The sequence below is a fragment of the Papio anubis genome, chromosome 3 (genome assembly GCF_008728515.1).
Source record: "Papio anubis isolate 15944 chromosome 3, Panubis1.0, whole genome shotgun sequence".
NCBI lineage: Eukaryota > Metazoa > Chordata > Mammalia > Primates > Cercopithecidae > Papio > Papio anubis.
Window position 1 is genome coordinate 147,411,398 of NC_044978.1, and position 12,819 is coordinate 147,424,216.

At 36.2% G+C, this 12,819-nt stretch overlaps 1 protein-coding gene and 1 long non-coding RNA gene across 8 annotated transcripts in view; one reads left to right on the forward strand and one right to left on the reverse strand.

Moving 5' to 3' along the window:
• The window catches only part of LOC108585885, a 65,715-nt gene that overhangs the window by 25,759 nt on the left and 27,137 nt on the right, over positions 1-12,819 (forward strand). The window lies entirely within an intron of this gene.
• The window catches only part of KLHL5 (kelch like family member 5), a 78,800-nt gene that overhangs the window by 15,230 nt on the left and 50,751 nt on the right, over positions 1-12,819 (reverse strand). For all 6 annotated transcript variants that reach the window (XM_031664654.1, XM_017958640.3, XM_021938370.1 and 3 more), the window contains 2 exons: positions 10,472-10,658; positions 3,593-3,817 (listed from right to left, as the gene is read on the reverse strand). In XM_031664654.1, coding sequence (XP_031520514.1) covers positions 3,593-3,817; positions 10,472-10,658 — 412 coding nt within the window. The remainder of the gene's footprint in view (positions 1-3,592; positions 3,818-10,471; positions 10,659-12,819) is intronic.

The following is a 12,819-nucleotide window of genomic DNA, read 5'->3' on the forward strand; positions in this document are numbered from 1 at the left end:
CCTGGGCAACAGAGTGAGACTCTGTCTCAAAAAAAAAAGTTCTAAAGGGTGGGCGAGGTGGCTCAAGCCTGTAATCCCAGAGCTCTGAGAGGCCAAGGTGGAAGGATCTCTGTGAGATTAGCCTGGGCAACACAGGAAGGCTGCCATCTCTATGAAATTTTTTTGTTAAAATTAGCCAGGCATGGTGGCATTACCTATAGTCCCAGCTAAGGTGAAGGATCCCCTGAACTCAGGAGTTTCAGGATGCACTGAGCTATGGTCACACCTCCAGCCTGGATGACAGAGTGAGACCCTGTCTCTAAAAAAAATTAAAAATTTTACAGGCAATATTTTTAGGTACAACAGTGTAAAATTATTTTAAAATTGCACCAGATGCATACACTGCTACTATTTAAAACATTTTTCAATAATTTGGATTTAAGATATATTTGGAAAAGTATTTTTATACCTTCTCCCCTATTAATTCAAATTCATGAGATTTTACTATAGTTAGATTCGATACCATAATCTATTGGTATGATTCATCAGCAGGGAGCTGAGCTAGATTCATTTGTTAATTTATTCAACAAATATCTTCTGCATGTCTACTAAGTACCAGGCACTCAACAGAATATAACAGGTAAGGGCTGTGCCCTCATAAATCTTATAGTCAGGAAACAGACATAAAATATATTTTAGTTAATAACCATTGCTAATTTAAAAAGTGGCGCAGAGTAAAAGGATAGAGAGGGTCAGGGGAGACCTTTCTGGTAAGGTAACATTTAAGCAGGAATGTGAATGAAGTTGGGAAACCAGATTTGGAGATAGCTAGGGGAAGAGAAGGTGAGGTAGAGGAAATGGCAGTGCAAAGGTCCTGAGGTATGCTCACTGTGTCTGAGGGACAACAAGGTGGCCAGTCTGGCTAGGCAGGGTGAGTGAGGGGGAAAATATAAGAGATGAGGGAGAGTGTAGAGCCAGAGCATGCAGGGCAGAGACTGCAGATAAGGACTCTGATCTTATCTCTTGTAAGGACTTTGGATTTTATTCTGAATGAGATGGAGAACGGTCTCCGTGATGGCTTTGAGACGGCTTTAAGGTAGGGGGATTTGAGAAGAGGTGTGACATGATCATGGCCAGGTGAGATAAAATGTCTCACTTGGGGGCCAAAAGAACCCCTGTATTACAGATATATTTTAATTTGTGAAATCACAGCCAGATAAGAAAAATACTCATCATTCATGCATGACCCAAATCAACGTATTATTCCACTCATTTATTACATATTGTACCCCACCAGTACTAGCTTTTGGAGATTTTATATGTGTGTGTGTGTACACATATATACACACATATATGTGTATATAAATATGCATACATGTTATTTATATGCTTATACGTGCATATACACATGTTATATGTGTATATATTTATGTATAAACAAAATATATCAAAATATACATGTATAATATATACACATACTGTATATACTTGTTTATGATATATGTATATCTCTCTAATTTTACATATATACATGTATATGTAATGCGTAATATGTCAAAGGGGGCAGAAAACTTAAGGGGTTCACCTAATTCAACCCATTAAAAAATGGCTTTGAAAAGAAATTTTAAGCCTGGTGTGGTAGCTCACAAGTGTAATTCTGGCACTTTCAGAGGCTGAGGCAGGCAGACTGCTTGAGCCCAGGAGTTCCAGACCAGCCTGGGCAACATGGTGAAACCCTGTCTCCACCAAAAATACAAAAATTAGGCAGGTGTGATGGTGCATGCCTGTAGTTCCAGCTACTAGACACGCTGAGGTGGGAGGACTGCTTAAGCCCAGGAGGAAGAGGTTGCAGTGAGCCAAAAATGTACCACTGCATTCCAGCCTAGGTTACAGAGCAAGAACCTGTCTCAAAAAAAAAAAAAAAAAAAAAAAAAAAATTAGCAGAACTCCTTTTTTGAATGAAATGTCCATAAAATTCCCACATATGAAGAGATAAAAGGAATGTTTCTTAAATAAAAGATTATTTTAGGCCAGGTGTGGTGGCTCACGCCTGTAATCCCAGCACTTTGGGAGGCTGAGGTGGGTGGATTAAGAGGTCAAGAGATTGAGACGATCCTGGCCAACATGGTGAAACCCGTCTCTACTGGTGGAAACACAAAAATGAGCTGGGCATGGTGGCAAGCGCCTGTAGTCCCAACTACTAGGGAGGCTGAGGCAGGGGAATCACTTGAACCCGGGAGGCGGAAGTTGCAGTGAGCCGAAATTGCGCCACTGCACTTCAGCCTGGCAACAGAACGAGTCTCTGTCTCAAAAAAAAAAAAAGTTTATTTTGTAAGTTCAAATTTGTAACAGTTATTTAATTACAAGGTAATTTAGTAAGAACATTGCTGTGTTGAATGACACAAAACTTTTAAATTAGGGCTTAAAGAAGACAGTTTTGAGCCATGTGATCATTTTCCTTTCAACTTGCTGCAGTTCAGTAAAGTCTTCTGTATGGCACCTAGAACTACTGACAGTATTCAATGCACAGTGTCATTTGCACAGAATAACTGGACTATGAGCAATCACATTCTATGTACTATATCCATAAGGATTTAGCCTGTGTTAGAATTACATTTTCTTCCCCATTGTAGGGGAGGGGAAGCACGCAGTTGACTCACTCTACCCTGGATTTTATGGTCAACCCAAATTTCTAAGTCTCATTCATGCTCAACTCACATTTTCCCAGTCTGTGCCTATATAATAGTTGATTTTATGGACTCAAGAGTCATGTTTTACAAGTTTACTTTGTTAAATTTCATATAGTTAATTTTAAGCTCCTTCTCTCTGTCTTTGCCTTAACCCTCTGGTTTTATTTCCTTATCAAACTTCAAACTTAAGATGACCTTGCATTGAGAACTAATTACAACTAGTGGAAATCTATGTCTCTTTGAACTTTTACTGTACCCACCACCATACCCATTTCAATCTTCATCCCTAGAGAGTTTTCATTACTGTCTACTGTTATTTAGCGGAAGCCTCTACTCTGGTGGTCAGTATTAATAAACTGAGTATTGTATAAACCATACTATCTAAACTCAACCATACCTTCACTGGTATTGATCTTTTTTTTTTGTTTGTTTGTTTTTTTTGTTTGTTTGTTTTTTTGAGATAGATCTGTTGCCCAGGCTGGAGTGCAGTGGCAAGATCACAGCTCACTGAAGCCTTGACCTCCCAGGCTTAAATGATTCTCCCTCCTCAGCCTCCTGAGTAGCTGGGACTACAGGCCCAAGCCACCGAATTTTTTAATTAAAAATTTTTTTTCCCATCTAATTTTTAAATTTTTTGTAGAGACTGTTTTTTCCTAAGTTGCCCAGGATGGTCTTGAACTCCTAGGGCTCAAGCAATCCTCCTGCTTTGGCCTCCCAAATTGCCGGGATTACAGGCGTGAGCTACTGCATCCGGCCTCATCTTTTATGATGACCTGTCAAGTTCTTTATTGCAGCATGTGAGGAATGCTTGGTGACTGCTGCTGATGCAGTGGCTGCCACACCAGTCTTCTGCCTGGTACAGAATGTAAACGTGCTGTGGGAGCTACGTGATATTTTGAGTGAATCTGCACGGTTATACTTACCAAGGCCATGTCTGTGTGTGGACATAGGTGGCATCACACTCCAAGTTTTTGTTTTGGGGTTGTAGCACTCTACAGTATTCAAAGTCTTCAGTCCATCTCTTCCTCCAACCACATACAGTTTGTCATCTAGCACTGCAACACCGAACTGTAGCCTCCTCCCATTCATATTTGCTACTGGAGTCCACATATTTGTACGGAGATCATATTTTTCAATGCTTGTTGCTCCTTCATAGTAATATACAGAAGTTATATAAATAAAAATTATACCATAATTGGTAATTTTATGAAATTACAGATACAAAAATATAATCTTATTGGCATTGAGAATAATAATTTTATTATATTTCATGAAGGTCCTGCATGATCTAGCCTCTGCCTAACTCTGTGTCCTCGACTCTTACTATTCTCCAGGGCACACACAGGCCCCAGTAAGAAAAGGTCAAATGGATAAGGATTATCTGTCAAAGAAGGGTGAGAAACAAACACCCAGAAGTGGGGGGAAAAAAGCAGAGGCTTAGTTAAGTGTCATGGAAGCCAAAGGAAGAAAGTTTATAGCAGTAGGTCTGCTAACAGTATCCCACTGAAAGGATCAAATAAGATGAAGACTAAGAAGTATTATTGGATTTAGCTACATGGAGGTCATTGATGACTTCAGTGGGAGGTTCCTTATTGAGTGGTTGAGATGTGACTGGGAGGTGAGGAAACAGACAGTGAGCGTAGAAGATTCTTCTGAGAAGTCTGGCTATCAAAGTAAGGAGAGGTAGAAATTACTAGAAGAGTTGAGGAAAGTTTTGTTTTGTTTTGCTTTTAAAATTTGAAAACTCAGAGTTTGCTTAAATGTGAATGAAAAGGATCTGGTTGAGAGGAAAGCAGCTAAAAATACAGGAGATGAAAGAGATCAGAATGAACATAATGAACCATGTTCATTATAGTTCGTGGGGAGGCAGGAAAGCACAGCACCCAGGGCACAGGCAGAAGAGCTGGCTTTCACAGGAGGAGGGGAACATATTCTACTGCAATAAGCAAGGATAGGGTAAGTACAGATCAGGTACTTTGGAAACTATGAGGGTAAGGAATTCAGGAAGTTGCTGCCTGAAGGCATCTATGTTTTCCTTTCTTTTTTTTTTAAGAATTGGAAGATTCCAGGACTCCTTTGTTCTCTTTGTGAGTTAAGATGAGCGGATGTTTTAAAAAAAAAAAAAAACCCTCTAAAATAAACCTAACCCCCAATTGTGAAGAGTTCAACTAGAACCCTCCTCTCTCTTCTAAGCTTCTAACACATCAAGTAAGCAGTGCTAACCTTACAGAATTATAATCATGACTAACACTTATTCTAAAGTATTTGTTATAATTTGGTCATCAGAGCACTAGTATTATTGATAATTTCCTAAAATTTAGAAATAGTTTTGTTATACATATGGATTTTCTCATGTTAAAGTTTTTATTTACCCTACAGAATTCTAAATTATTTGGGATAGACAGCAAGTCTTTTTCTACCTCTGCATGCATGCATATATATATATATTTTTTTTTTTTCTTTTTTTTTTTTTTTTTTTTTGAGACAGAGTCTTGCTTTATCACCCAGGCTGGAGTGCAATGGCATGATCTTGGCTCACCACAACCTCCACCTCCAAGGTTCAAGTAATTCTTGTACCTCAGCCTCCCAAACTGGGATTAGAGATATGTACCAATCACTCCCAACTAATATTTTGTATTTTTAGTAGAGACAGGGTTTCACTATATTGGCCAGGCTGGTCTCAAACTCCTGGCCTCAAGTGATCCTCCCACCTCGGCCTCCCAAAGTGCTGGGATTATAGGCATGATCCACTTTGCCCGGCCTTCACTTCTGTATTTTTCACAGCACCAAATAAGAGTCCCTTATACATAGTATAGCTATTCAAAAATATGTTTGAGTACTTTTTCTTTATAGTTTCTAGCTATAGTGAGGTTTTTTACTCATATGCTTACATTATAATAGTAACAGACATAGTAATAGTATATTTAATTACTCTAAATTTGATCTTAAAATATCATTCCTGCCATCAAATAAATCAAATCAAATTAGAAAATTCCCTCCAACAAATAAAAAGCTAATCATCTCTCTTCACAAATACATTTAGGGAATACTTTTCTTTTGAATTTTAAGTTATTTCTTTTAGATCTAGTTTACTAAGCAGTATCATATTCATATGAATTGGTAACTAAAAGTTATTTTGCTAATTTGAAACATAAAAATATTAAAACATAGTCTCAGGTATATATATTTAATATATATTATGTTATATTTAATATATATAATACATTTAATATATATTTAATATATATTATAATACATTTATTATGTATTATGATATATTTAATATATAATATTAAATATAATATATAAATTATATATTTATATATAGTATATGTTATATCATATTATATATTACATAATATATGACATATGATATATATAATATAAATTATATATAAAAATTATATTATAAATTATATATAATATACTATAATTATATATTAAAATATATATTATTATTTATAAATATATATATTAAAAATTATATAACTATATTATAATTATATATTATAAATTATATTATATAATATAAATTATATTATATATTATATGTATTATATATTATATAGATCATATGTATATTATATATTATATAATATGTATTATAATATAATATATAAATATAATGTTAAATATAATATATATTAAATATATACATATTTAAATCCAAATATCCAAAACTAACAAAAGCCTAATAATTGTACAATTTTATGTAAAACCTTGGGGCTTCCCTAATTTATACCAAAGAATTAACCTTTTATAAAAGTAAGCACAAATATACTCTAACATTTTCTGAGTGGCTATTTGGAGCCAGTATTCACTTATTTGTTTGGCCCTATACTAAACAGATATATGAAGGAACCAAGAGTCCAATGGTCAGACTACCATCCGACTAAGGCAAACTGCTCTTCATTATAAAGATGGGAAATAAATTAGGGCCAGGCAGATAGCTTGAACAGGATAGGTCAGAGTATTTAATTATTAAAAAATACTCAGAAATAAAGTTGGTCAAACAGAAGGGTCAGATTAGAGAAAGTCTTAAATGAGGCATTTGCATCTTATGTGCTAAGAAATAAAGACTGCTGGAGTTTTTGAGCAGAATAATGGCATGTTCATTGAAGAGTCAATGGAGTAGAATATCATCTCCAAAGCCAAAATGCCTTTTTGAATCTTGATCTTATCACGAATTAGTTGTGTAATCTTTGGAAAGTTACTTAAGTTCTCCCAAGTCTTAGTTTCCCTATCTATAAAAAGAGAACTGTTATGAAGATGAAATGAAATAATATAGGCTAAGTGCTTAGCATAATGCCTGCCACATATTAACAACGTAATGGATGCTATTCCCTCTAAATTAACATGGCCAAAATATGTAGGCTGACGAAAGGCTAACTGGAATTAGAAGGATGGCAGCAGAAATTTGGAAGAATTAGATATAAGACCCATTTGAAAAAAGACCTGACGACTGTCAGAATGTAAGATTTCAGAGAGAGAGAGAGAGAGAATGAGAATTGTTTACTTTGGGTGCTTAGTATCTAGTCCCCTTCCCAAGCTTGGGGAATTTTCCACTGTATGTATGAGCCTTTATGGGAAGCAGGAACTCATCTCCTAGAAAGCTGAAAAGACAGATACACATTTTCCTTGCCATGTACCAAGGCAAGTTTCCTTGCCTTTCCATGTACCAAGTTTGAGTTAAAAGCTGAGCAGCATGACTTATAATCCTTGTGGGAAGGAGCGGGGAGGGATAGCATTAGGAGATATACCTAATGTAAGTGACGAGTTAATGTGTGCAGCACACCAACATGGCACATGTATACATATGTAACAAACCTGCACGTTGTGCACATGTACCCTAGAACTTAAGGTATCATAATAATTTAAAAAGCTGAGCATCAAATAGATATTTCATACAAGTTGGAAATATGAGAATAAAATCAAAGTGAGGGTATTATACATAAATATAGAGATAACAGTTAAAGCCTTGAAAAGGAGAGAAAAAGATAGAGGGAGGAGAGTGCTAGTAATGACTCTACAAAAGCTAGCACCAGCTCCAGGTACACAGATGACAATAAGTATTTGCAGATTACCTGAACAATGGAAAATCTTTTCCAATGTTGAAATATTTATACTGTAACCCTAATCAGTTATTTATTTCTGTACCATGCAGTCATCAGGCCTATATCTAAAACTTAAGCATCTACAAATAAATAGCACTATGTTATATGTATTTGGGGTAGAAAGTGGTAGTCAGGGGGTTGCTATTGAATGGTCATGGAAGGCCTCCTTGATAAGTTGTCATTTGAGAGATTTGAGTGAATAATTTCTGCTAGGCACTTCAATATCTGGGGGCAGAGCATGCCAGTGAGAGCATCAGCTAAAGTAATATCCTGGATATGGATAAAATGTTTGGCCTGTTAGATGAATGAAAAGGCCAATGGGGTTGAAATAAAAGCATCAGTAAGGGAAGAAGTATTAACAGAATGAGCTGACATCAGATCAGAGAGGTAGCCAGAAGTCAAAGAGAGATTGTCAGGAGATTGCAGACTGCTAACGCCAGGAGTTCAAAGGGGGAGATCAATGCATATTGAGGGATAATACACAGAAAGCTACTAGCATAACACTGGCGACCAGCAGGAACTGTGCATAGTGTTTATTGCTATTATTTTTAATTATTATTTTTTCTTTTGAGATAGACTCTTGCTCTGTTGCCCAGGCTGGGGTACAGTGGTATGATTTCTGCTCACTGCAATCTCTGCCTCCCAGGTTCAAGCAATTCTCCTGCCTCAGCCACCCAAGTAGCTGGGATTACAGGCAACTGCCACCACGCCTGGCTAATTTTTTTTGGTATTTTTTAGTAGAGATGAGGTTTCACCATGTTGGCCAGGCTGGTCTCGACCTCCCGACCTCAAGTGATCCACCCGCCATGGCCTCTCAAAGTGCTGGGATTACAGGGATGATCCCAGCCTATTTTTAATATTAATAATAACTTGTGAGAGTGGTACAAAGAATTCTTAAGATACCTTTGACCCAGATTTCCCAAATGTTTACTTTTTACTGTATTTGCTATGTAGGTATTTTTTTTTTCCTGAACTGTTTAAGAGTAAGTTGTGGCCTGGTGCACTGGTTCACAGCTGTAATCCCATCGTTTTGGGAGGTTGAGGCAGGCAGATCACTTGAGGTCCGGAGTTTGAGAATAGCTGGTCAATATGGCGAAACCCTATCTCTACTAAAAATACAAAAATTAGTCAGACATGTGTGGTGGCATGTGCCTGTAGTTCCAGCTACTCAGGAGGCTGAGGCAGGAGAATTGTTTGAACCCAGAAGGCAGAGGATGCAGTGAGCTGAGATAGCATCACTGCACTTTAGCATGGGTGACTGAAAAAGACTCTGTCTCAAAAAAGCAAAAAACAAAAAAATAGTAACTTGCAGAAATTATGGCATTATACCCCTAATACTCAGTGTATCTTCCTCAAAATGAGAAATTATCTTATAAGACCAAAATACAATAATCAAAATCTGGAAATTAACTTTTTTTTTTTTCTTTTTTTTCGAGATGGAGTCTTGCTCTGTCACCCAGGCTGGAGTGCAGTGACGCAATCTCGGCTCACTGCAACCTCTGTTTCCTGGACTCAGGTGATCCTCCTGCCTCAGCTTCCCGAGTGTAGCTGGGACTATAGGCGTGTGCCACCGTGCCGGGCTAATTTTTTTGTATTTTTGGTAGAGACGGGGTTTCACCATATTGCCCATGCTGGTCTTGAACTCCTGACCTTAAGCGATCCACCCACCTCATCCTCCCAAAGTGCTGAGATTACAGGCGTGAGCCACAGTACCCGCCTGAAATTAACGTTTATGCCATGTTATTATCTAATCTACAGACCTTATTTGGATTTTGTCATTTGTCTCAGTTATGTCCTTTACAGGAAAAGAAAATCCAAGATGATGCATTATAATAGCTGTCACATCTCTTTAGTCTCCTATAATCTGGAACAATTTCTGAATCTTTTTTTTATTTCATGACACTGACATTTTTGAATACTACAGACAGATAAGTTATTTTGTAGACTATCTCTCAACTTAGATTTGTTTCCTCCTCATGATTAGATTCAGGTTATACACTCTTGGCAAGGACGGCATAGATGGGTGGCTGAGTTCTCCGTGCATCCTGTCCTGCACAATGCTGCTGCTTAGGCTGATTTCTGTCAACATTATCTTTGATCATTTGCTTAAGTGCTGTGTGCCAGGTTTTTCTACTGTAAATATACTATTTGTATATTTGTAACTAGTAAACATGTGGCTGAGAGACACTTTTAGACTAAGTATCCTGTTGTCAAACTTTTCCCACTAGTCTCAACATCCACTGATAATTCTCGACTGAATTGGTTATTGGTGGTTACTAAATGGTAACTTTTGTAATCTCATCTTTCCTTCTATATTCATTCATTGGCATTCTTCTGTAAGGAAGAGCTTTCCTTTCTCCCTTATTTGTATAGGTGTGGAACCATGAATACTTACTGATTTCATAGGTTATAATCCTTTACTATTATTTATTTTGATGCTCAGATTATCTCAGATTTGGACAGTAGTAGCCCTTACAAGCTGTTTCCTGTGTCTTTTGACCTGTCTCCATCATTCTTTGACCACTTCCTTTTTTCCGGTCTAGAGGATGTTACACAATTGTCTGGTACTTTTTCTGCCCCTGTCCTGCAACCAGCCATTTCTCCAAAGAGTTCTTTGGCCATATATGTACTTATTAAAATATCTTTTTCTTTGTTCCTCCCTCCCCCAAATAAAAGATTATTTGATACCTTTCGTTGAATCGATTCCCCCAACTGCAAATAATGTACCAACAGTTGACTTCCTAGGTTTTGTCCGAGGACTCTGTAACATGGGTCGTCTCTCTGGTAATAAATGGTACTTCATTGCTTCCATAATGAGTTTCTGACATTCTATATCATCCCGAAAAAGTGCATTATTTTCCATGTCTGCCAGGAACTAGAAAAGAATGGCGGTGGGTATGTATACTGAATGACTAAGAAAATGGTAGGGTTTACAGAAAAAAATGACATAATTATCAAACGGATTTTTACATATTTTTTAAAAATTCAAGCATAGGCACATATTTTTAACTAAAATATGCAACATTTACAAGATTTATATTTTAAATTTCATTGAAAAAACATGAGTAGCATAAATGGTATACTCTAAAATCTCAGTACTGTAGTGCTTATCTCTGGGTAGTAGGAATACTGGCGCTTTTTAAATAAAGTTTTTTTTACTACTTTTCTATAATTTCCAGATTTTCTAAAATAAATAATTTTACTATTAAAATCAGAACTAATTCTAATGGAAGAATAATTGTAAGTGGGAATTGACTAATTATGCTGCGTTAACTTTGCTAAACAATGTCCAACTAACAACTGCAAAAGCAAAAGTTACCAATTTCTCAAGGGACAAAGAACTCCAAACAGTGATTGGTCTAAAAACATTAAAATCCCTTTTGTGTCACTGAATCCAACTTTATATATTTATATAACACAAATATAATTTTTATATGTTTATATAGCACATGTACGATTACACCTTGTCTTTTAAAAAATGATAGTCTTTTAAAAAATAAAATGAAAATGCGATCACATTGGAAATTAAATAAAACAAAAAAAATTTAAAATCTTTTCCTTTTGTGCTTGGTTCTCCATCCCCCCTCCCCATCCTGCAATTCTTCCCTGCCTTATAAAAACAACCTGGTGTGCAGCCTTTCATATTTTCTTCATATTTATGCAATCCTCTGCTGACATAATTCTCATACATTTATATGTATAACATATATAAATACATGTAGTAATTTTTACAGTTTTTTCTTTTAGTAATTGTTTTATTATATGCTTTGCTGCATCTTACCATCTTTACTCAACATTATCTCACGAAAATTCCTCCAGGTCTTCTGAAAAGGTATAGTTCTGATCTATTCTTTTTTTTTTGAGACGGAGTCTTGCTCTGTCGCCCAGGCTGGAGTGCAGTGGCACGATCTTGGCTCACTGCAAGCTCTGCCTCCCAGGTTCACGCCATTCTCCTACCTCAGCCTCCCAAGTAGCTGGGACTAGAGGCGCCCGCCACCACATCCAGCTAATTTTTTGTATTTTTAGTAGAGACGGGGTTTCACTGTGTTAGCTGGGATGGTCTCGATCTCCTGACCTCGTGATCCGCCCACCTCAGCCTCCCAAAGTGCTGGGATTACAGGCGTGAGCCACCGCGCCCGGCCTGATCTATTCTTTTTAATAACTGAATAATACTCTATAGTATATAGATATGCTCATTTTTTAGCCATTTCCTTATTACGGACATTAACTTTGTTGCAGTATGTACATACATATATTCATATGTATATATACATACATGCATATGTAAATATACTTTTTCCTGCTACTAAAAACAAGTCCAGTACAAAAGTCCTTATGATTAATTTTTACCTTTATAGGATAGATTTCTAAGAATTGAATTGATTCCAGGTGGGTCAAAGTATATATGTATGTATGTATGCATGTGTGTGCACATATATGTGTATCTGTGTGTGTCTATGTGTATGATCAATGTTGTCAGATTATTTTCCAGAGTGGCTCACATTCCATTATAGTCATGTATAATAAAGTGGCTCACATTCCATTTTTTATATATATAGAGAACCATGTATACATATATATATCTAGAGAGAGAGAGAGCGCCCTATACATATAGCCATGTATATAGCCATATATATGTATATATGGCCATATATATGTGTGTCTATATATAGAGACAGCCATGTATAGCAAAGTAGCTCACATTCCATTATAGCCATATATAAGAGCACAAGACCACAACATTCCTGCCAGGAATAAGTGTTTTAGCTCTTTTTGTTAATGATATCACATTTTCCCTTTAATTTGAATTTTTCTGATAAGTGAATATAAGCATTTAAAAATATTTTGACCATTTGTACTTTTTTCTTCCTTTATCTGCCTCCTTTTGTCTACTATCTTTTGATTAAAAATTTGTAAGAGTTCCTTATAATACATACACTAATCCTTTATTTTTCAACTGTATTTTTCTAGATTTTTAATCATTTGTCTATTAAGGTTGTTTCATAATACTTTTGCTATTCAAATAATTTTTCATT